A 21,678-nucleotide genomic window follows, 5' to 3' on the forward strand; every position below is an offset into this window, starting at 1 on the left:
TGTACCCATGCACACAAAACTAAAAATAAAAGCTCAAAAAAATGATTTTTTCTGGCTGATTGGTGGTGGCGCATGCCTTTAATTCCAGCACTCAGGAGGCAGAGACAGAGACAGAGACAGGACAGTAACTGACTGGTAAACACCAAGTTATTTCATGTTACCTCTGTGGTTTAAGAGTTAAGACCAAAAACACTTCAATAATATGCCAACTGAACCTCCCATTTGGGATATCTGTCTATCATCTAATTCTGAGTTGTTAGATGTTCAGATCAACAACTTAGTTTCACCTTGGTTGCTAGAATTTTTTCATAAGTGACTTTTTTTTTTTTTTTTTTATTCTACCCTAATCTGTTGGGGCCTACTGCAGAAGCTTAGTCTAAAACAATGGCATCCTGCAACATATTTAACAAAAACAACATTAAAGCTGTAAAATGGCAGCCAGGTGGTAGTGGCTCATGCCGTTAGTCCCAGCACTCAGGAGACAGAGGCAGGTGGATCTCTGTGAGTTCAAGACCAGCCTGGTCTACAAGAACTAGTTCCACAACAGCCTCCAAGGCCACAGAAAAACCCTGTCTCGAAAAACCAATAAAAATAAATAAATAAATAAATAAATAAATAAATAACTAAATAAATAAATGTGAAATAGCATGCAAAATAGCTCTCAGCAAGATGCCACTTATTATGTGCTTTTGCTGGCTCATGAAATATGAAAATAAAAAAATTACTACTAAAGCAAGTATGAATAAAAAGTATAATGTAAGACGGGACAAAGACAGCTGGGCAGTGGTGGCACATAACTTTAATCCCAGCATTTGGGAGGCAGAGACAGGCCAGCCTGGTCTACAGTGCTAGTTTCAGGACAGGCTCCTTTAACCTAAAAGGGAAACCCTGTCTCAAAACAACAAACAAACAACAGGAACAAAGACAACAAAATAGGCCAAGGTGAAATCAATTCATAGTTGCAACAAAGCTGAATCTGAAAATGGCTGTGAAAAAAGCTGGAAATCAAAACCAGTCACAGATACTATCAAGATGCTGACGGGTAATACCAGCAGACTCATAAAAATGGGTCAAAAGGGAACAGACAAAAGGCAGGCATGATGGAGGGGGAGAAACTGGTGGATACTTAAACCCCAGAATTTAACACATTAAAACAAAAAACATTGAAGCAGAGGCAGAAGATAGAGCAGGGTAACTCAGTAAAAAGAATAACAAAGACAATGCCGAATGAAAGCACACACACTGAGACCTCCTCATCCCCCATTCCCATCCCAGCCTTGTTCCTTCACTAGTTGGGAACCAAAGTATTCGCCCGTGGTAAGAAACCCATCCAGACCAAGAGAAAAGGACTGCACTGCCCGCCTCAGAGACCTATTCTCCTGTTTGTATCCAAGGTACAGTCAGATTCCTTGGGCCCACATTCTTGGAGTGGACATGTGCTTTACCCAGTAGATAGGAAGCCACGGTAGAAGTTATTAAATGCAAAGACTTCCAACTGCTCCCCCAATGTCAGAGGAAAAAAAACACGTAAGAGGATTTTCCATTCGCCACAGCTTTGGCTACCAAGCTGTGTGAGTGCCCTCTCTCCAGCGTGTGCTTACTGTGCAGGCTGGTCACAGACCTTCTTTCTGATGCATACTGTACAGAGTGCTGGGTTCTGTGCCTATGGAGCTTGCCTAAAGCTCCGCTGAGGGGGTCTGCCTCCCTCTGTCATCTAATTCCACAAGTTAGAGCTGTTTATTTCTTTGTTCATTACTTCTGGATTCCTTTTGCTTTCATCTCTTTACTGTACTTTAATGCCTTCCCACAGTACCCAGCTCTTCCTGGAGTACAGAACCTAATATATTTGTTTTAAACAAGCAGAAAACCATTAAAGTAATGGTTACTTCTCATCTACCATCTCCAACAAAATCATTTGAAAGGCATCAACTGAATGATTTGTATTCACTCACTATTAAAAAACAACAACAACAAAAGCCAAAGAGTAACATTTTTAACACTTACTCAATAATATAACTTTTCTTTTACATTTATCTTTTTTTTTTTTTTTCCCTGGACTGGGAGATAGGATTTGGGTATAAGTCTCTTTTCTGAATACCCAATACAAAAGAGAGGAAAAGGGACCCTCACAGATGAAGCTGGAGGGGAAATGAGAGAAAAATAACTATAGACGTAACAAAATAACCAACTAGGCATGGCGGTGCATGCCTGTAACACTAACACTCCAGCTGTAGGAAAACTGCCAAGTTCAAGACCAGCTTGATCTACATAGTGAGTTCAGGTCAGTCAGAACCACATAATAAGACTGTTTCAAAAATACAAAAGCAAAAGAAACATCCATGTTCAAACACTAGAGCAATTATCTGGGTTTTGGAGATGGAACTCAGGTCCTTGGGCTTGCAAGGCAAGTGGTTTATTGGCTAAATTATCCACCAGGCCCCAAGCTGTTAATCCCTAAGCAAACAACAGCAACTAACAGAATTGCCACAGGATAACACACCATACTTGTAAAAAGGAAACAGAGCAAAACTCCAATGACTTCAGCAGTAAACTTAGTAAATAAACTTATATGAAGTAATTTACACTTGACATTTTAGTCACAGAGGATGGCTTGGAGCCAAATAAATCCTCAAGAATCATAAAATTAATTTAAAATATTAATATGAATGCTAATCTTATACAAGGTATGCATAAAGCATTAAATACGCAACAAATAAATCTTTCAGTTACCTTGCTTCAATAACTGGCCGGACATCAGATACTAGTTGGGTAGTATGACCAAATTCATCCTGTAACTCCAAAGGAATATTGAATGGAACTCCAACACGAAAGGGGGAATCCAGAAGACCAAATGAGAACTTCTCTGGCTTGCCCTCTTTAACAAAAGCAAAGGGAAAAAGAAACTGAGAAAATGTACTGGGAGGTCAGGAATGCACCCTCTCATACACTGGAAATTACAACTATAATAAAGGTGGCATTTTAAACCCGTGCAAGGACTGGGAAGCAAGCCAGCAGTGAAGTCTGGTCTCAGCACTATTGCCAAGTGACTCGCTATGCCTGCAACTACTCCAGGGTATCTGATGCCTTCTTCTGGATTTTGTGGACACTTATATATAGGCTCACATACCCATACACTAATATATAATTAAAAATAAAAAGAAAACTTAAAAAAAAATCTGTGCAAAGATTTAACTGTTTAACTATTGCCAACAACTAACATGCAAGTAAGTATATTGCTTTATCTCACACCATATATAAATGAATCCCCCCACCACACGGACTTTAAATGAACCAGCAGCAGATGGAATTACACATTAGTGTTCTGCTTACCTTTAACAGAGAACTTTATTGCCTTAGATGGCAGTGATCTTCCTGCATATGTGTCTGCATTACTTTCATTCAATACCACTTGTAATTTCAATGTGTAATTACCCAGTTTCTGAATGTTTTCTGGATAAATTAAGGAGAGATTAAACATCATGCCAACATACATTGATTTACATATAATTTTCTTTCCCAGGGACATGGGGAATCTCACAAGACTGTCCAGCCTGTTCTCAGACTAGTACATCCATTGGTCCTCTCTGCTGAGCTGCTGGGTAGCTACAACAGATGTGGGTTATTTATAGTGGTGATGGGGACCAAACCCAGGGCCTCAACCATGGGAGGCAAGCATGTCAGGAGCTGGAGAGATGGCTCAGCAATTGACATGGCTTGTTGCTCTTGCAGAAGGACTAGGTTTGGTTCATAGCCATCGGCAATCCAGTCTCAGGGCGTTGGATGTAACCTTCTGGTCTCCACTGGCACTAGACAAGCATACTGCACACATACATGCATGTAGGCAAGACACTCATACACATAAAAAAAAAATTAAAAAAAAAATTAAGAGTAACTCACCCATTTTTTTAAACCAGTAAGGCCATTTTCCTCCATGTTGACTGATATGTGAAATGATTTCTTTATTTCCACTTGAAGCTTGACAAAAGAAAATAAAATATTGCCTTGTGAAACTGAGTATAAAATAAAAATAAATATAAATTGTTTTAACAGCACCAAATGCAGTCATCTTCATTTGCTGTACACTTCATAATAGGGTTCTGAAGCTTCAACCTACACAGAACTATCTTATGCAAACGAACAAAAGCAATGAAAGTTATTTAGCTCATTACAATGTTTTCAATCCCAACAGTGAATAAGGGCCCCTCCTTCACATCCTCACCACAGAAATGGTATTTGTTTTCTTGATGATAGCCTTAGACATTTTGTTATAATTTACATTTCCCTGGTAGCTAAGAATGTTGAATACTTTAAAATGTTTATTGGCCAAAACCTTCTTTGTCCTCCAAAGACATCTGAATGCCCAAGCACATACTCACTCAGACACAGACACATAAGTAAAAATGAAATATTAAAAAATGGTATGATGTTGGCTAGCAATATGCTGAAAACAGCCTTTACAAGGCTGAGCTTTGTTCCTTCTATTCTGAGTTTCTTCGGGGCTTGTCTAACATGATACTAGATTTTGTCAATAGTCCTTTGTGTATCTTTTGAAATGATCATCTAATTTCTGCCCTTAAATCAATTTATGTGACATTAAATTTATTGATATGTTGAACAATCTTGGTACTACTGAAATAAAATCCCCTTGATCATGATGAATGATTTTTTTTTTATGTTTTCTTAAGTTTTGCCAACAAATATTTTGCTTAGAATTTTCCCATCTATGTCCATTAGGGAGATTTGTCTGTAATCTTTTTTGTTGCAATATTGGCTTTATAAAAACAATTTGGTAGTATGCCTTTGTTCCCTGATCTAAGGAATAATTTGAGAAGCACTGATGTTAGTTCTTCTTTGTGGCAGAATTCATCAGTGAATCTATCTGAGTCTGGAATTATCAATCTGAAATTCTTTTCCACCCTTTAAATCAATTTTTAGGCTACAGGGTCAGGCATGGTAGCACACACCCTTAATACCAGTCCTTAGGAGGCAGAGGCAAACGGACTTCTGTGAGGCAGGGCAACCTAGCCAGAGCGGGCTACATAGTTAAGACTCTGCCTCAAACAACAACAACAAAGATCCAAGGTATACCTGAGTAGAAGTCTCTGATGAGAGCTTCTCAGACTACACAACCAGCTACAGCAAGTTATATGTCTCACTGCCAGTGAGAAAAGAACTTGAGGAGACTGAATCAGGCCCTGGATCAAGAATGTGTGAGATTCTAGGATATCCCACATTAGAAAATTTGTATCTAACACTAAAGACACCTAGAGACGGGGATGGCACATGAAGGGGCTTGCCAAAGGAAAACAAACAAAAAACCAAATAGGTCTGTGTTCTCACTGTGCAATATGACTTTCAGCTCCACCAGCAGCTTCTTGGATCCTCCGTGACTTGTCCCTGGAAGCTTCTGCATGGTTTCCCCCTTCTTGTTCAGGATTTCGATCCGTAGTGCACCTGTGAGAAGGCACAGAGTGGAAACCATGAAAGGCTGTCCCAATCAGGCACCAACAATCTGGATGGTTTCATGTTACACTCCAATATTCTATAGTCTTCTATATATTACAAGTAGACAAAACTATTTTAAAATAAAGACAAACCAACGAAGGGGCTCTTAGAAAACATACCAATTGGGGTTCCAGCAGGTCTAACTTCATTTGGCAATAATTCATCTCCTTCAGGCCAAGTTATAGACAATCTATCAGGGAGCCTATTATGAAGACCAGCATATTAATGTTTGATAAATTTGGTTAATTACAGCATTAATTAGAAATATGCAAATTACCAGAATATTAGGTACTATTGATACATTTTTAGCAGTTAAACCTAATCTTGCTATGTCTAATAAAAAACAAGATAAAAATCTATCTTGACAGTAACTCTTAGACGTTACTTTTCTCTTTGTAGTACAAATTACCCATTAACGACAAAATAAAATAGCATCATTAGCTTGATCCAAAAATAGAATTTTCATCTACTTCATTTTCTTTCCTTTTTGGGGGTTTCATTTTAAAGTGGTGGCAGTAGGACCTGCTGTGCATTAATATAAGCTGTCCTGGAATATAGGACATAGCTCAGGCTATGTCTCCATGCCCTCCACCCCAGTATCCTGCAGTCAGGGGGACAGCTGCTCCTACCCTACTGGCTATTTCTTTTTAGTGTTCTTGATTTCTCACAAAGTGCTAGTTTTCTCTAGCAGAAACCACACCAAATGATTTCCTTTAACTACCTGTGTTAAGGTGTAAATCAAGGTGACACTTTAGATAAGATTGCTTTTTCTATAAATCTGGGTTCCTGTCTAACTACAACTCTCAATATTCATTGTCAAAAAGTTTACCTCAGGGCACATAACAAGTATGAGAATACTGAATAGCACTACAATTCTTGCATTAAAATATATATTCATTCAAAATTGTACTATATATAATACTCATTCATTCTTTTTTTTTTTTTTTAATTTTAAATTTTTTTGAGACAGGGTATCACTATGTACGCCCTGGCCGGCCTGGATCTGTCTATGTAGACTAGGCTAGACTTTCAACTGTAAAGATTTGCCTGCTTTTGCATGTACCACTGTGCCCAACCCCAAATTCTTATTTTATTTAGCCTTGTTTCTTAAAATTGACTTACCTTGCCATTTCATCTTCTACATACTTTTTAATTGTTTTCTCGGCAACTGTCCTATCCAGCTTTGCAATGGGCACAGTTTTTATTTCATCATACAGCGCCTGGGGTTCCTGAATAAGAATTTATACCAACATTGCAAACATAATAATTTGAACTAAATTGCTTAGTTACTAAACAAACTAAATAATCCATTTATTTCTTTCAAAGACATCAATTTTATCCTAATTAAGTATACAAATGAGAGTAACTATTCTTATACTTAACTGTTTATTTTCACTTTTAAAAATCTAACCTTAAAATTATTATTATGAATGGGTACAGAATATGTGTGTGGGCACTTGTGTGGAGAACAACACATGTTCTCTCCTGCCTCTAATAACTATTTTCACTATTCTATTTAACTCACATAATCCTAATAAAATCCAAATAACAAGAAACTGTGTAAGGGGGAAATGTTTATTTTAATCTTGGACTTACTTATTCTGTGTTTGTTTTTTCAAAACAGGGTTTCTCTGTATAGCTTTTCTAGAGTCTGTCCTGGAAATTGCTCAGTAGACCAGGTTGGCCTTGAACTCAGAGATCCGTTTGTCTCTGCCTCCTGAGTATTGGGATTAAAGGTGTGCACACACCCACCCCCAAAACTTATTCTTAGAATAGAATTCTGTCCAGTGATTACTCATCTGTGATCCTAGTGAAAATTGACTCTTATTATGCTAAAAATAAGTATATATGCTTATTATGCTGATAATAATAATAATAAGTGTATATGCAAAACATACAACCATTGAATATAGAATAGAAAATTACACTAACAAGCACTTCACTCAATAGGAAAAAATACACACCAATTTTAAATATCACTCCCCCCACCCCCCCAGACAGAATTTCTTGGTGTAATAGTTCTGGCTGTCCTGGAATTTGCTCTATAGACCAGGCTGGCCTCAAACTCACACAGATCTGCCTGCCTCTGTCTCCCAAGTGCTAGATTTAAAGGCATGCGCTACCACCGCCCAGCAAAAATACCATTATCTTTATTCCAATATTTACATAAAAGTAGTGCCAAGAGGCTTTCAATAATTATCAGTCACTTGCTTTCTTACCATTGCAATCTGAACTTCACCTCCCGTAGCATATACTTCTCCATCATGATCGCCATAAAGGAAAAATCTTACTATGCTTCCATAGAAGAGAGGAAGTGTCTTCACTGTCTTGACCTAAAATTTAACATAAACGCTCAGATTAATATTTTTGGAGAGAAGACAGGTTTAATAATAACTACTTCATGTAACTGCTCTGTATGTGAAAAACACTCTTGTGGAAAATGACTTCAAACCAGTAGGGCAAACAATAACGTGTGGGGCTTAGCACTTAACTGTTGGCGACTTTAAGATAGGAACCTCTTCATCCAATCTGGAAGGATTCAGACACTGTGCTGGCCTGCCCATGTCACCTGGCAGAACGCACTCAGGCAGTACCCTGGTCAGCCCAGGTGCAAGGGACCCCTTTAAAAGAAAGACTCCCCCCCCCCCAAACTTGCTCTCTTTCCTGCTGTTCCCCTAGGGAAGACAGGAGTTTTCCTGTCTCCCTCTTCCCTGTCTCTGGGTTTCTTCATCTCTTCCCCCACTCCTTCTCACTGCAGCTCTATCTGCCTGCCAAATTTGTCCTGTCCGTCCCCATCCCTCTCAGTCACCCTTGCCAGCCATGGAAATCTGCCAAGGTTCCTCACATGCTTTATCCTAGCACATACGTAGTATTTAAATGTGTTTATAGACGATCATTTGATAAGTTAACATTTTCATCAAATACATTAGCTTGAAACTTGTCTATGAATCAGGTGTGATGGGTCTATTTACAATCCCTTCATTTGGAGTTGAGCAGTAGATTGTTCAATCACAGGTCAGCCTAAGCCACGTGGTGACACTGTGTCTCAAAATCGGTATGTCTTCCCTTGAAAAGGTCATTATCAAGGGCTGGACAGATGACTCAGTGGTTAAGAGCACTGGTTGCTCTTCCAGAGGTCCTGAGTGCAACTCCCAGGAACTACATGGTAGCTCACAATCTGGCATAAAGACATACATGATTAGGGCAATCATACATATAAAATAAATAAATCTAAAAAAGAAAAAGGAAAGAAAACATTATCAATAGCTTCAGAAATTTAAAGTAAATCAAAAATCACTATAAGCTATTTTCATTCACATGTACATTAAGTAGCAGAAGAAGTCAGGCCTTGGTGGCGGACACCTTTATTCTCAGCACTCGGGAGGCAGAGTCAAGTGGATCTCTGTGAGTTTGAGGTCAGCCTGATCTACAAGAGCTAGTTCCAGGACAGGGTCCAATGCCACAGAGAAACCCTGTCTTGGAAAACAAAACAAAAAAAAAGTAGCAGGGAAAACCAACCAACTTAACACTTTGTATTTTTCAGAATTGTTTATGTAGGTCCATGCAGATAATCTGCAAGGCATTTACTCAAGTCCAGCAGGCAGAAGACAGACTGACTACTCCTGCACCTTGCAGCTCCTCACTTGGCTTCATGGATACTCAAGTTCTCCTAGACCCCAGATGTCCTTTCAGTCTGACATCAACTACCTTCCGTCCTCAGCTTCTTTAGCCACCCTGCTACTTCGAGGGCTTTAACTACATGATGGCACCATCACAGTCACAGAGGGCACACACATCTTTCTAACTTGTACCTGTCGAATATATCCAAGCTTCTTTCTCTTGATGCTAATAATTCAAATGCTACTTTTTACCCAAGGTATGTTCTCATTTGCTCTCTTCTTACAAAGTCCTAACACCATCCAGTATCAGGAAATGCTCTCCTCTCCTAACCATTGTCTTTTCATTCAAATAGTCTTCCTTTCAACTATGCTTTTACTGTTTCCATTATTGGGTTAGAATAGTCTAAGATCAAATCACATTTCACTCTCTGTTTGCACAATACGTCTAAAATCAGAAAATATTTTGTTCACCTTTAACAAAAAACAACTAAAAACTAAAAACAAAACTTACAACATTAATACAACACTGCCACTCCAAGTGAGGCAAGTTCATAAGAGAAATAACGTTTTGTTAATGGAGCCTTTGGCAATACACAGGATTTATAAGACACAGTAAGCTGTATATGAAAATTGGTTTCTTTTTCATGCTCTACAGGTTCTAAAGAAACTAACAAACATTTTTGTAGTTGATAAACTCTAATACACCTATTATAGCTGGCAACTCTACTAAGACCTTGATTTAAACATAGGCTGAACATACCAGTTGTCCTGCTTTGTAGATCTTTCCATCCCATTCAATAGCTGAGTATGTTGCCCACGGGCCTTGCTTTTTAGAGGGAAGATCTGGACGGGTAATTATTCCTTTAAAAATTGTAAATTTTATTTGTTTGTCATACTTTTCATGACAGTCCTTCAGCCATAAAGCAAATTCTCTGTCAATTTTCATTCTCTGCTCCTGTAAAAATTTAAAATGTTCTATGAAGTTACTGGTGAGCCTTAGAAATTTGTCACTCATTTTATTTCCATGTCACACATCACATGTCAGAAAACCCAGGGAAAAATTAAAATATCTTGCCAGATTTTTTTCCCACACAAATTTAGAAGATTTCATAACATTAAGGCATGTTTTTTCCTTATGGCATTCCTTATAGCATATTTATACTAAAAATGGCTTAACCTACAAGAATGAAAGAGTATAAAAACTGTTTGTTTGATATAAAGTACTTTCAGCAGGTAAGCATTACATTACTGAAAAAGTAGTGCAAAGTAAATGATTCTGAGGTACGTAGACATAAAAGTACTCAGTCTTAAATTTTTAAAAATGTCTCCACGATGGAATCATTTTGTTTCATTACTAGTGCATGCATTTTAACACTGATTAATCTCAAATCACCTTTAAGCCAAAACTATTCCATAAGTATAAGCCCCACCTTGGTAATTCATAAAGCAAGACACAAACGTGTAGTTAAGGGGTAGTGAGGTGGCTCATGTGGTGAAGACACTTGCCATCAACCCTGGAAACCCAGTTCCATCTTTAGAACCCACTAACAGGAGGAGGTAACTGACTCTAGCCAGCTGTCCCCTGACCTCTGCACGCATGTCCTGACACATGCACGTGAACACGTACAAAAACATTATTAAAGCCTTATACAATAGACAATGTTCTGTTCCCATGAAATACAATCATACATATTCATATTAAGTGGAGATACTTGATGATACTACTAAAATGGTTATGGTAGCGTATGCATGTAATTCCAGCACTTGGGAGATTGAGGCAGGAGGACCATGAGTTCAAGCCTGCCATCCATGAGACTTTCTGAGATGTATGTGTGTTGGGGGAAGGAGGTCTAATAAGGGTAGGTAAATATTATCTAAACACAGTTTAACCAACTTGAAAAATTTTTAGTATAATAAAGTTAAAACTCAAGAAAAAAAATCCAATCACCAAAGTCTTAAAAAACAAAAACCTTCATTTGATACAGCAAAGCATAAAGGTTATGCACATTAGTGGGCACTGTCATATTGCACATATATATTATATAATACTCAAATCTAATTAAATTGGCAGGGGAAATGACCTAGGTGTTAAATGTATTTGCTGCTGTATGGGTCAATGATTGTAAGCCTAGTTCTGTGGGAACTGACGGCCTCCTTTGGCCTTCATGGACATGTGTACTTACACACATTTGTTTCAACAAACATCAATTATTTAAACACAGTAGTCTTTTGAATAAATGAACCTAAATATACAAACCATTAGTCAAAACCTATTTAACATATACATTGAAACTTAAAAGGCATACCTGTCCATTTAAAATTCTTGTAAAAAGGGTGTTCTTATCTTTCAATTTCAGCTCAAGATCCATAAATGTCAGTTTATTTGTGCTGACCTGAAATTTGTCATTAGTGAATAATGCACCAGATATTCTATTAAAGCACTCAATTGGGGCAAGCCCTCTCTTCTTAGGAGGAGCACACCAGTCAAAGCTGGAACAGAACAACATTATTTGTCAGTAAAAAGATCAGGTTAACAGATGCCAGCCCAGACCACTATACCCAGCAAAACAAAACGTTCAATCACAACAGATGGAGAAAGAAAAAAAACACTGTACTATAAAACCAAATTTAATTATTTACAAATACAGTTCTAAAGAAGGCACTAGGAATAAAACTTCAACCTGAAGAGGTTAACTACACCCAAGAAACACAAGGAATAAATAATTCCAGACCAACAAATCAAAGTGGGGGGAAAAAACCATACCGTAACAACAAAATAATAAACCAATAAACACCCACTGATCTCTCTCAACATCAATGATGCAATTTCCCAATAAGAAGACACAAACTAAAAGAATGGATGCAAAGACGATCTACGCTGCTGCTGCATCCAAGAAGAACCTTAACATCAAGGATAGATATCACTTCAGGGTAAAAAGATAGAAAAAGATATTCAAAGTAAATGAACCCAAGAAATAAGCTGGTACAGCCATATTAATATGGAGGACATTGCAGTTCTTAACATCTATGCACCAATCATGAAGTCATACAAGTTCATAAAAGAAATACTTGCACAGCTAAAATCACATATTGAGCACACATACTGATAGTAGGAGACTTCACTCCTATCAGCAGTCAGGTTATTCAGACAAAAAACTAAACAGACATGCTGGAGCCAGCTGATGTCATAAACCAAACGGGCCTAACAGATATTTATAGAACACAAACCCAAAAGAATGTATGTTCTTCTCAGCACCTCGTGGAACCTTCTGCAAAACTGACCACACAAAGCAAGTCTCAAAAGATAGAAGAAAATGAAAAAACAAAAAGAAACAAACAAAAAACAGCTATCCTGTAACAGCACCACACTAAAGGTGGATATTAAAAACAATAGAAACAACACAAAATTTACAAACTCACGGAAACTGAATAACTCACTATTGAATGAAAAACGGGTCAAGACAGAAACCCCAGAAATTAACAAAATTATATGGGCATATTTAAATACCTGTATTCTATCAAACAGGAAAATCTAAAAGAAACATGACGGGGAATGTTCTGCTAATCGTTACAGAAACAGATCATTTTCTCAACAGGTACTACTTACCAAAGTTAAATGATGAAACAAACAATTTAAATAGACCTACCACCCCCCATGAAACAGAAGCATTAATCATAAGTCTCCCAACCAAGAAAAGCCCAGAGCCAGACAGCTGCAGCACAGAATTCTACCAGACTTTCAAAGAAGAGGCAGTGCCAGTACTCCTGAAAGCATCCCACAAAATGAAACAGAAGGAACCCTGCCCATTTCATTCTGAGACCAATTACCCTCATACCCAAATGACATATTCAACAATTAAAGAGAATTGTATCCCGATTTCTATTATGAACACAGATGCAAAAATACTCAGTAAAATACTTGCAAATCAAACCCAAGAACACATCAAAAAGATCATCCACCATGATCAAGTAGGCTTTATCACAGAGATGCAGAATGGCTCAAAATATGAAAATCAGTAAATGTAATCTATCACACAAATAACTGAAGGAAAACAACAACAATACATCCTACTAGAGAGATATTTGCTCAACTGTGTTATATTTCAGAATAGCCAGAAATTGGAAACAGCCTAGATGCCTTCGACAGATGGGGGGGGCACAGTGAATGGAGAGGGAGCTAGGAGAAAAAGAAGGGGAGGAGAGGAAAGCACGTGGGACTAGGAAGATTGAGTCAGGGGAGGAATAGATGAAAATTTAAAAGAGAGAGGGAGAGAGAGAGAGACCATAACAGAGGGAGGCATTATAGGTTTGAAGAGAAAACTGAATCTAGAGAAATGTCCAGAGACCTACAAGTCTGACCCCAACTAACAATTTGAGCAACAGTGGAAAGGCTACCATAAAAGCCCTTCCCTGATAATGAGATTGATAATTAACTTATCCACCATCATGGAGCCCTCATCTAGTTCCTGTCAGAAACAGAAGCAAACACCTATAGCTAAACACTGAGCTGAACTGGAATCCAGAAGCAGAGAGGGAGGACAAGACCACACTGCAGAAACACATAGAGATAGATGACCTGAAAAGAGGAGCTAACGGGCCCCCAGACTAATTGCTGGGAATCCAGCATGGGACTGACTCAGACCCCCTGAACATGGGTCTCAGTTAGAAGGTCTGGACAGTCTAAGGGACCTCAGACAGTGGAACCAGGATGTATCCCTGGTGCACAAAAGGACTTTGGGAGTACATTCCCCATGGAGGGACACTCCCTTAACCTAGAGACAGGAGGGAGGGCCTAGTCCCTGCTCCAAATGACTTAACAGACTTTGTTGACCTCTCCTGGAAGGCATCAACCTCCCTGTGGAGTGGGGGGGGGGGATAGGATGGAAGGGTGGGGGGGGCATGGGAGGGAGGGAAAGAGGGAGGAAGGGAGGGAGGGGGAAATGGGATCAATATGTAAAATAGGAAAAATGAATCAAGTAAATTAATTAACAAAAAAGAAAATGGTATGTATTTTCTTATATGTGGGTATTAGCTGTTAAGCCTTCAATAACCAGGCTATAACCTGGATAACCACAGAGGTTAGGTATAAAGTGACCAGAGGTGGGAGAAGGAATCTTCTTTAGAAAGGGAAATAAATGGACAGGTCTGTGTGGATGTAGGCGATGAGACAACAGGAGGACTAAATGGAGAGGGGGAGGAAGAGGAGAAATATGGGAGGGAATACAGGGTGAGCTACGTCAAGCTAAAAGCCATTTGAAGGGTCATATGGAAACTTACTACAATAAAAGTACTTTAAAATGTCACATATATGAAGGAAATCTAAATGGAATCAGGGAGACAAAGCTCCAACTAGACATCTCTAGCCATGAAATAGAAGCTCCAGTGTCAGGAGTAAGTTACGTGTAATCAAGCTGTTAGCTAAAGGTGCCCAATGGAAACACCCAAACTCCTAGGCTACTGCCAAGGCTCTTGGTTAGTAAAGCTCTATTGCTGAAGATAACATCTACATAACTCACTGCACAGAGGAGACAATCTGGTGCCTATACCTCTATTGACCAGTGCTCATGGACCAGAAGGTACACTGCATATTGCCGGAGGAAAAAGGTAAACGCCAACCCTACACAAACTGTGATCTGCAATGACCCGTCTGCAGGAATAGCCAGCCACTCTCTGACTGAATTTAAGGCCCATGCTTCATGCAGCCCAGGTGGCCTAGAACCTGAGACAAGATAGGTCATGGAACTGAGAAACCAAATACTACTGTTCTGCTAAAGGAACATAGCGATAAATGATTTCTAATTACATTCTGCTATATTATCAGTGCCTTGCTCATCCAGAGATGCTTTCCTCTATAGTAAATGGGAACAAACGCCAAGACCCACAGCTGGACAGGGTGAAGAAATGAAGGCCCTTGGGACACTCAGTCAAAATGGGAGGTCTTCATCAAACCTCCCACCAGGGCTCAGGCAACTGTTGAAAGGAGGCAACAGAAGGAAAGGAAGACATACAGACACACGTATGAACTCAGACTTTGGCAGGCAGCATGCACAGGGAGGGTCTTCACAGGTGAAAGCTAGATGGGGTCCCTGTGATGAGATGGAAAGTAGACACAAGCTACACCACATTAATAACCACCTGGTGTACAAACCACACTTAAGAGCAGGCCTCAAGCCAAGCAGCCGATGGACAATACAGAATGAACGCAACTGTGGTTCTGGAGTTTAGGAGTTTTTTTGTTTGTTTGTCCGTTCGTTGTTTGTTTTGTCTCATTATGCTTTGTGTAGACACCAGAAATAATTTTTTGACCTTATGGGTCTTTTACATGTATGACCTTATAAGTCTTTTACATGTGTTATGGCTTCTGGTTTTTTAAGGTGATTTCTACGTGAGTATGTGTGGCTCTGTGCCTGTATGTGTTTCTTATATCTTTTCTTAGGTTATCTCTTTTGCTACTCATTGTTCATTTTGATTTGTTCAGGTTGGTTTGTTTTTATTTTACTTTATTATTTTTTTCTTTCTTTTTTTAAGATGTCTGTTCTCTAATGAGAGAGAGAAAGAAAGAATGTGAATTCAAGGGGGTGGGGAAGATCTGGGAGGATTTGGGGAAGGCGTAACTAATCAGAATATAATGAATGAAAAAAAATCCATTTTCAATTGAAAAAAGACTAGGCTAAAAAATGTAGTCCACAACAATGAAAACTTACTCTTCAACTGATGTGTATGGAATTAAGCGTCCATTCCAAAAGCACTCAAAAATAGGTCTTTTCCCTCTCGCCGCCCTCTCAAGGATGAAGCAGTCATCATCATCTTCTTCGTCTCTTAATTCTATAGCAAAAGGGTAAGTGGAACAACATTTTCATGTCTATAAAGCAGGGACAGCTTTTACTACTGTGACATCAATTTCTCTAAGCTCATATTAAATTCCTTCCAAGAAAATACGACAAAGTGTCCTTCAAATTATATCAAAAAAATTTTAGTGAAAATAAATTTCTAAGAGTTCATAGTTATTATAAATAAATGGTTACCTACACACTATCTAACAAGACTATAATCTTTAAAGCTATTTTTTTCCTTTCTTCCATTTGTTTGTTCAGACAGGGTTTTTCCGTGTAGCCCTGCTTGTCCTGAAATTCTCTAAGGAGACCAGGCTGTCCTCAACCAGAAATCCACCTGCCACTGCCTCTGCCTCTGCCTCCTACGGACTGGGATAAAAGGCATGTACCACCACGACCGGCTTTTAAAGCTGGTTCTAAAAATTGTTTTAAAGTTATTCATCCAAAAAGATTTTTCCTCCAGTGAATTCCCTCTTCTCCACAAATAGGCTCTTGAAACCTGTGTGAAACACAATAACACAATTTCCACAATTCTATAAAGCTAGCAATGCCTATGTGAAAATCATCTAAGAAATTACAGTGTCAAGTAACAGCAAATTCATCAACTTTAGACAAATTAGTCAAGAGGACTCAATTTAACTTTACATAAACTATGATGCTTCCAGAGATTGGATTCAGATAGACAGGAAATGATACACTACCATAAATCAAAAATAAATACAATCATCAACAATATTGTGCTTTTTATCAATACATTGTTAAATACCCAAATAAATTAAGCAATGTGTTTCTGATATATTAACACATACTGGCATTAAGTGATTTATCTAAATTCATAAAGCCTTCTTGGCCTGGCGGTGGTGGCGCACATCTGTAAGTCCAGCACTCTGGAGGCAGAGGCAGTTGGGTTTCTGTGAATTCAAGGCCAGCCTTGTCTAGAGAGTGAGTTCCAGAACAACCAGGCCTATTTCACAGAGAAAACCCATTTAGGAAAAACAAACAAAAAATCTTAAGGTATAAAAAGTCTTACAAAAGTAACCAAAGCCAAAGTATATTTTTTAAAAAGGAGTAAATGTGATTGAATGACATTTAACAAATACATATAAAAGACAGATATTGTAGAGAACACATACAAGAATACTATGCATATACATGAAATTGAACTCAGAGATAAAAAGTTTCTGAAAGTCAAGTGTTTTTTTTCTAACCTGGAATTGAGTGTACACAAAAATTAAGTATTTGTATAAATTTATAAAACTGTGAAAAAATAAAGTAAAACAGGTATATGAGTTAAACACTAATAGCTCATAAATTTATTTTGAAAACAAAAGACTATGAGAAGTTATAAAAATTATAAACACTAACAATACATAAGGAAAAACTGTTCAAACTTTTATCTAGTCTCAATTGCCCAACTAGAAATCATTTAGAGAATACTATTATAAATCACAACATTCTATTTTCAGATAACAGATGAGATTGTGAGATTGACATACTTGATGGAAAGCCTGGATCATCGGGGTAAGTTTCTCTGTCGTATAAGAAGGGATGATACCGGATAACCCCTTCCACAACACCATCTCCTTCAAAGTGAGCCTTGAACTCAAAACTATCAGATGCTGTGTTTATATACAATGTCTGCATGTCATCTTGAATCTCCCTTAGGTTGACAATCTTTGGTGTCTTCCCTTTTTCAAACAAAGAAATCTAAAATAAAAATAAGGTAAAAACAATTAAATTCTATGGTAGCTTTACTTTTCTCAGCCAAGTTCTAACAACAGAAAGGTAAGAGTACCTTTATTTGTAAAGTAATCATCTGGTTAACAAAATATTCAGATTTATGTATGGGTCAACACTCAGTGAAGACGTACATTTATAAAACAGAAAGGAGTAAATCAGAACTGAAGGAGAGAAGTCATAAGCATATTATATCTAAGTTTTCCTGTTAAAAGTATGAGGTAGGACATTTTACATGAGATTCTTCCCAGTGTTTGGACAAGGAAATGCATTTAAATGTTCTGTTCACCAAGACTTTATGAACAAATAACACACCCTTGCTTTCAAAAGCACTGTGTTCAATCACAATTCTCATCTCTACAGAAGAGAAAATAAAAGGGAAATGAGAGCTGTACCCAAAGCAAAAAAAAAAAAAAAATCTAAGAGCCATCTCTTCATTAGGTACTCAAATAACCAAAGAAAACTGATTAAAGGGCTGGCAAGATGGCTCAGACTGCTCTTCCAGAGGTCCCGAGTTCAATTCCCAGCAACCACATGGAGGCTCACAACCATCTATAATGAGATCGGTGTCCTCTTCTGGCATGCAGACATATATGTAGACAAGACACTATATACATAATAAATGAATAAACCTTTTTTAAAAAAAAGAAAGGAAGAGAGAGAGAGAGAGAGAGAGAGAGAGAGAATTGATGAAAAACAAAAAGGAGAGCAAGTCTGTCTAACTAACTTTTGTTACTCAGTATTGTCTGGGATAGTAATTGTAATGTCCTAAGGCAGATTTCTGTCTTACTTCAATATCAATATTGTTGGAAGGTCCAACTTCTTTTGCTGTATTTTTTTCATTTCCTTTTGGTCCATGAATATAGTAATGATAAATATGCCTAAAACAAAGAATAACATTATGCTTTATTAACATCAAACCTTAGTTCACAAATTATATTCCCACAATTTAATGCACTTACTAGTCAAGCACTTCAACACTGAGATAAAATGCTAGCGTCTCAAATATGTTACTTAGCCATCCAGCAGTGACCTTCATTATCTAGCCATGCACTCCCGGCATTTTTTACAATATTCCAATGGTAAAACAACCTCTGAAATCCAAGCATTATGTCTCTGTTTATAGATTCAATTTATCTAGGGTCACAGTACTACAGCTAAGACAAACTCAGCTGTATTTAATTGTTTTATTCAAATAAATCTTTAAAAAAGGTGAAGGTGTCTAATTCTGTTTGTTAAAGTTGCTCTAAAAAGTATTATGGGAGCATACTGAGCTGTACTTTAACAATCTTCAGAGGAGGGAGTTACTCTACAACTTGCATGGTTTCTCAACCTTGGTGTTCAAATTATACCCACATTTTAAAAAGTTAATAAATTCAAGCCAGGAGGTGGTGGCTCATGCCTTTAATTCCAACACTCGAGAGGCATAGGCAGGTGGGTCTCTGTGAGTTCAAGGCCAGTCTGGTCTACAAAGCTACACAAAGAAACCATGTCTCAAAAAATAACTAAAACAAGTTAGTAATTCAACAAAATTCCATTAAAAAACCACCAGAAATTTGTGCTGGCTTTTTTTTTTTTTTTTTTTAAAATAAAGGCTAAATAAAATGCAATCTTGTTTAAGACAATAAAATAGTTCTCTAAGGGCTGGAGAGACGGCTCAGAGGTTAAGAGCATTGACTGCTCTTCCTGAGGTCCTGAGTTCAATTCACAACCATCTGTAATGAGATCTGGTATCCTCTTCTGGCCTCTGGCCAGCAGGCATATATGTAAACAGAACACTGTGTAAATAATAAATAAATAAATCTTAAAAAAAAAAAAAAAAAAAAACTGTTTCTCTAATTATTCCTCAAGAAAAAATTTACAGGATTCCCTCTCACAAATTAAAAAAAAAAAAGTTTGCCAGGCATAATCCCATGACTCACTCAGGCAGAGGTAATAACAATGCAAGATCGAAGCCAGCCTGAGATGCACCGTAAGACTCTATCTCTAAAGAAAGAGGCAAAGAGAGGGTGGGAAAGGGGAAGGGACAGGGGCAGACAGGACAATGTTCATCACCCTAGCAACTCTCCAAAATAATACTAACAAAAAGGAAATCTTTGAGTATTTAGAATTATTTACTATTAACATGGAACATTTTAAGGACTGTGTATAATCTGTTAAGCATTTATAACTACGTAGTAGATAGTCTTCTAACACTGAAGATATAGGCATGAATCAAAAGATTAGTGGGAGAAACAAACAAGAATGTGCTATGGAAGATTACAGGACACCTTCGGAAAGTGTGACATGAAAACATTACTGGACTGGAGTGTGACCAACTCTCAAGTTATTCTCTGCAGCAGGTGCCCAAAACCTGTCCTTCAAATTAAGGTTGAATACATGAAGTAATCTACTTTATTTTTGATGAGTGAATGAATAACCCTTTAAAAATCAACATCAGAATAGTGTACAATGTACCAGTATGAAGGAAACTAGACCAAAAGAGACTTCAATACACCTGCAGTCATTTTCTGTCCCTGAGTGGGGGTTAGGGTGAATGTTATGTAAGCCAGCGGTGGAACCCCAGGTCTGTAACCCTGACCTGGAAGTCAGGAAGGAAGAAAATGGGAAGGGGCCCAGGCCAGCTGGTGCACATACCAAGACCCTGTCTTTAAAAAAAAAAAAAAAAAAAAAACCACACACACAAGAGTGAACAGGAATACTTCTTAAACCAAATTACTTACGTTAACTGTCGTGTCCAAAGATGAAAATAATTTTTCAAGTACTGTATGTGTTCTGGCTGCACTCCTGTAATAACCACAGTAGTAAAGCTATCTTTCTCTTTCTCCTCTGCAATAAGATTGTGTAGGAATCTTTCATCATCATTTGTAATGTGAACAGAATCAGCTGGCTAAAAGGGTGAATACAAACAAAACAGATTAAATCATCTATAATTATGATCATACTAATGTGATTCCGAAAATTTAATTTTAGTATTTCAAAAACAATCATTATGCTGAATATGGTAGCTCCTGCCTCTAACCCTAACACTTGTGAGGCAAAGACAGGCTCATCTCTGAATTTGAATCCAGCCTACAGCTCCAGGCTAGTCAAGGTTGACAGTAAAGAAGTGATCAACACAGCAGACACAGAGAGATTGGTAGACTGGGATTGGAAGACTGGGCTGAGGGAAAGCAAAAGCCCCCAGAAGCTTATTACATACAGAAGAACAGAAGAGGGGTTATAATACACAAATGAACGGCAGGAGAGTATTATCAACAGCTGAACAGGGACGGGGTATCCATGAACCTAACCTCTGAGGAAGGCACTGCCGTTTTCCCACCGGTCTGAAGCTTTGCTCATGTCTACAACACACAGCCTCTTGGACTTCATTTGCTCCCTATAAAGAGCTTCAAACCCACCCACCCATTAGCGAGTCAAGGAAAGGAGCCCAACCAATAGAGCTGGAAAGAATTGTCCAAGGAGGCAAGGGGGTAATGGAGCAGAAGGAAGCAGTTTGTTCAGTTCCCGCCACCCAGTGCCCACATCACATGGTACCCAGTGCCCACATCATGTGGTATACAGCTAACCACTAACAACTCAAGTTCCAGGGGGTCGGATGCCTTTTCTGGTCAGTGTGTATAGCTGCATGGCTATGCACAAAAACAACCCCCGCAATACAAAAGTGGAAATAAAAAAAATTATTCTTCTTAAAAAAGATTAAAAAAAAAAAAAGTAAGCAAGTACTGCTAGTACTGTGGTTGGTTCTGGGTTGATTCTTAGCACCAGCAGAAAATAACAGAAAACAGTAATGTCAACTGAACCGAATCTAGACTCCCAAGAGGCAAAGTAGCCAAGCACACCTGAGGAATTATCTAGATTAAGGGAATGTCTGTAAGGGATTCTCTTGACTGGGTTAACTGTGTTAGAAAACCCAAGGATCCTCAACTGTGTATACAAACAGAACTGAGAACTAGCATCCCTTTGCCTCTGCTTCCAGACAG

General features: G+C 38.2%; 1 protein-coding gene across 1 annotated transcript in view; it reads right to left on the reverse strand.

Annotated features, from left to right (window-relative positions):
- Smchd1 (structural maintenance of chromosomes flexible hinge domain containing 1) overlaps positions 1–21,678 on the reverse strand; it is a 102,792-nt gene that overhangs the window by 56,424 nt on the left and 24,690 nt on the right. Inside the window, exons 8-20 of the mRNA XM_051190924.1 lie at positions 20,419–20,585; positions 18,486–18,576; positions 17,455–17,665; positions 15,830–15,950; positions 11,432–11,615; positions 9,886–10,080; positions 7,725–7,838; positions 6,628–6,734; positions 5,625–5,707; positions 5,341–5,454; positions 3,898–3,975; positions 3,331–3,450; positions 2,731–2,875 (exon numbers count right to left, since the gene is read on the reverse strand). Of these exons, the coding sequence (XP_051046881.1) occupies positions 2,731–2,875; positions 3,331–3,450; positions 3,898–3,975; positions 5,341–5,454; positions 5,625–5,707; positions 6,628–6,734; positions 7,725–7,838; positions 9,886–10,080; positions 11,432–11,615; positions 15,830–15,950; positions 17,455–17,665; positions 18,486–18,576; positions 20,419–20,585 (1,730 nt within the window). The remainder of the gene's footprint in view (positions 1–2,730; positions 2,876–3,330; positions 3,451–3,897; positions 3,976–5,340; positions 5,455–5,624; positions 5,708–6,627; positions 6,735–7,724; positions 7,839–9,885; positions 10,081–11,431; positions 11,616–15,829; positions 15,951–17,454; positions 17,666–18,485; positions 18,577–20,418; positions 20,586–21,678) is intronic.

This window comes from Phodopus roborovskii, unplaced genomic scaffold (genome assembly GCF_943737965.1).
Source record: "Phodopus roborovskii unplaced genomic scaffold, PHOROB, whole genome shotgun sequence".
Classification (NCBI taxonomy): Eukaryota; Metazoa; Chordata; class Mammalia; order Rodentia; family Cricetidae; genus Phodopus; species Phodopus roborovskii.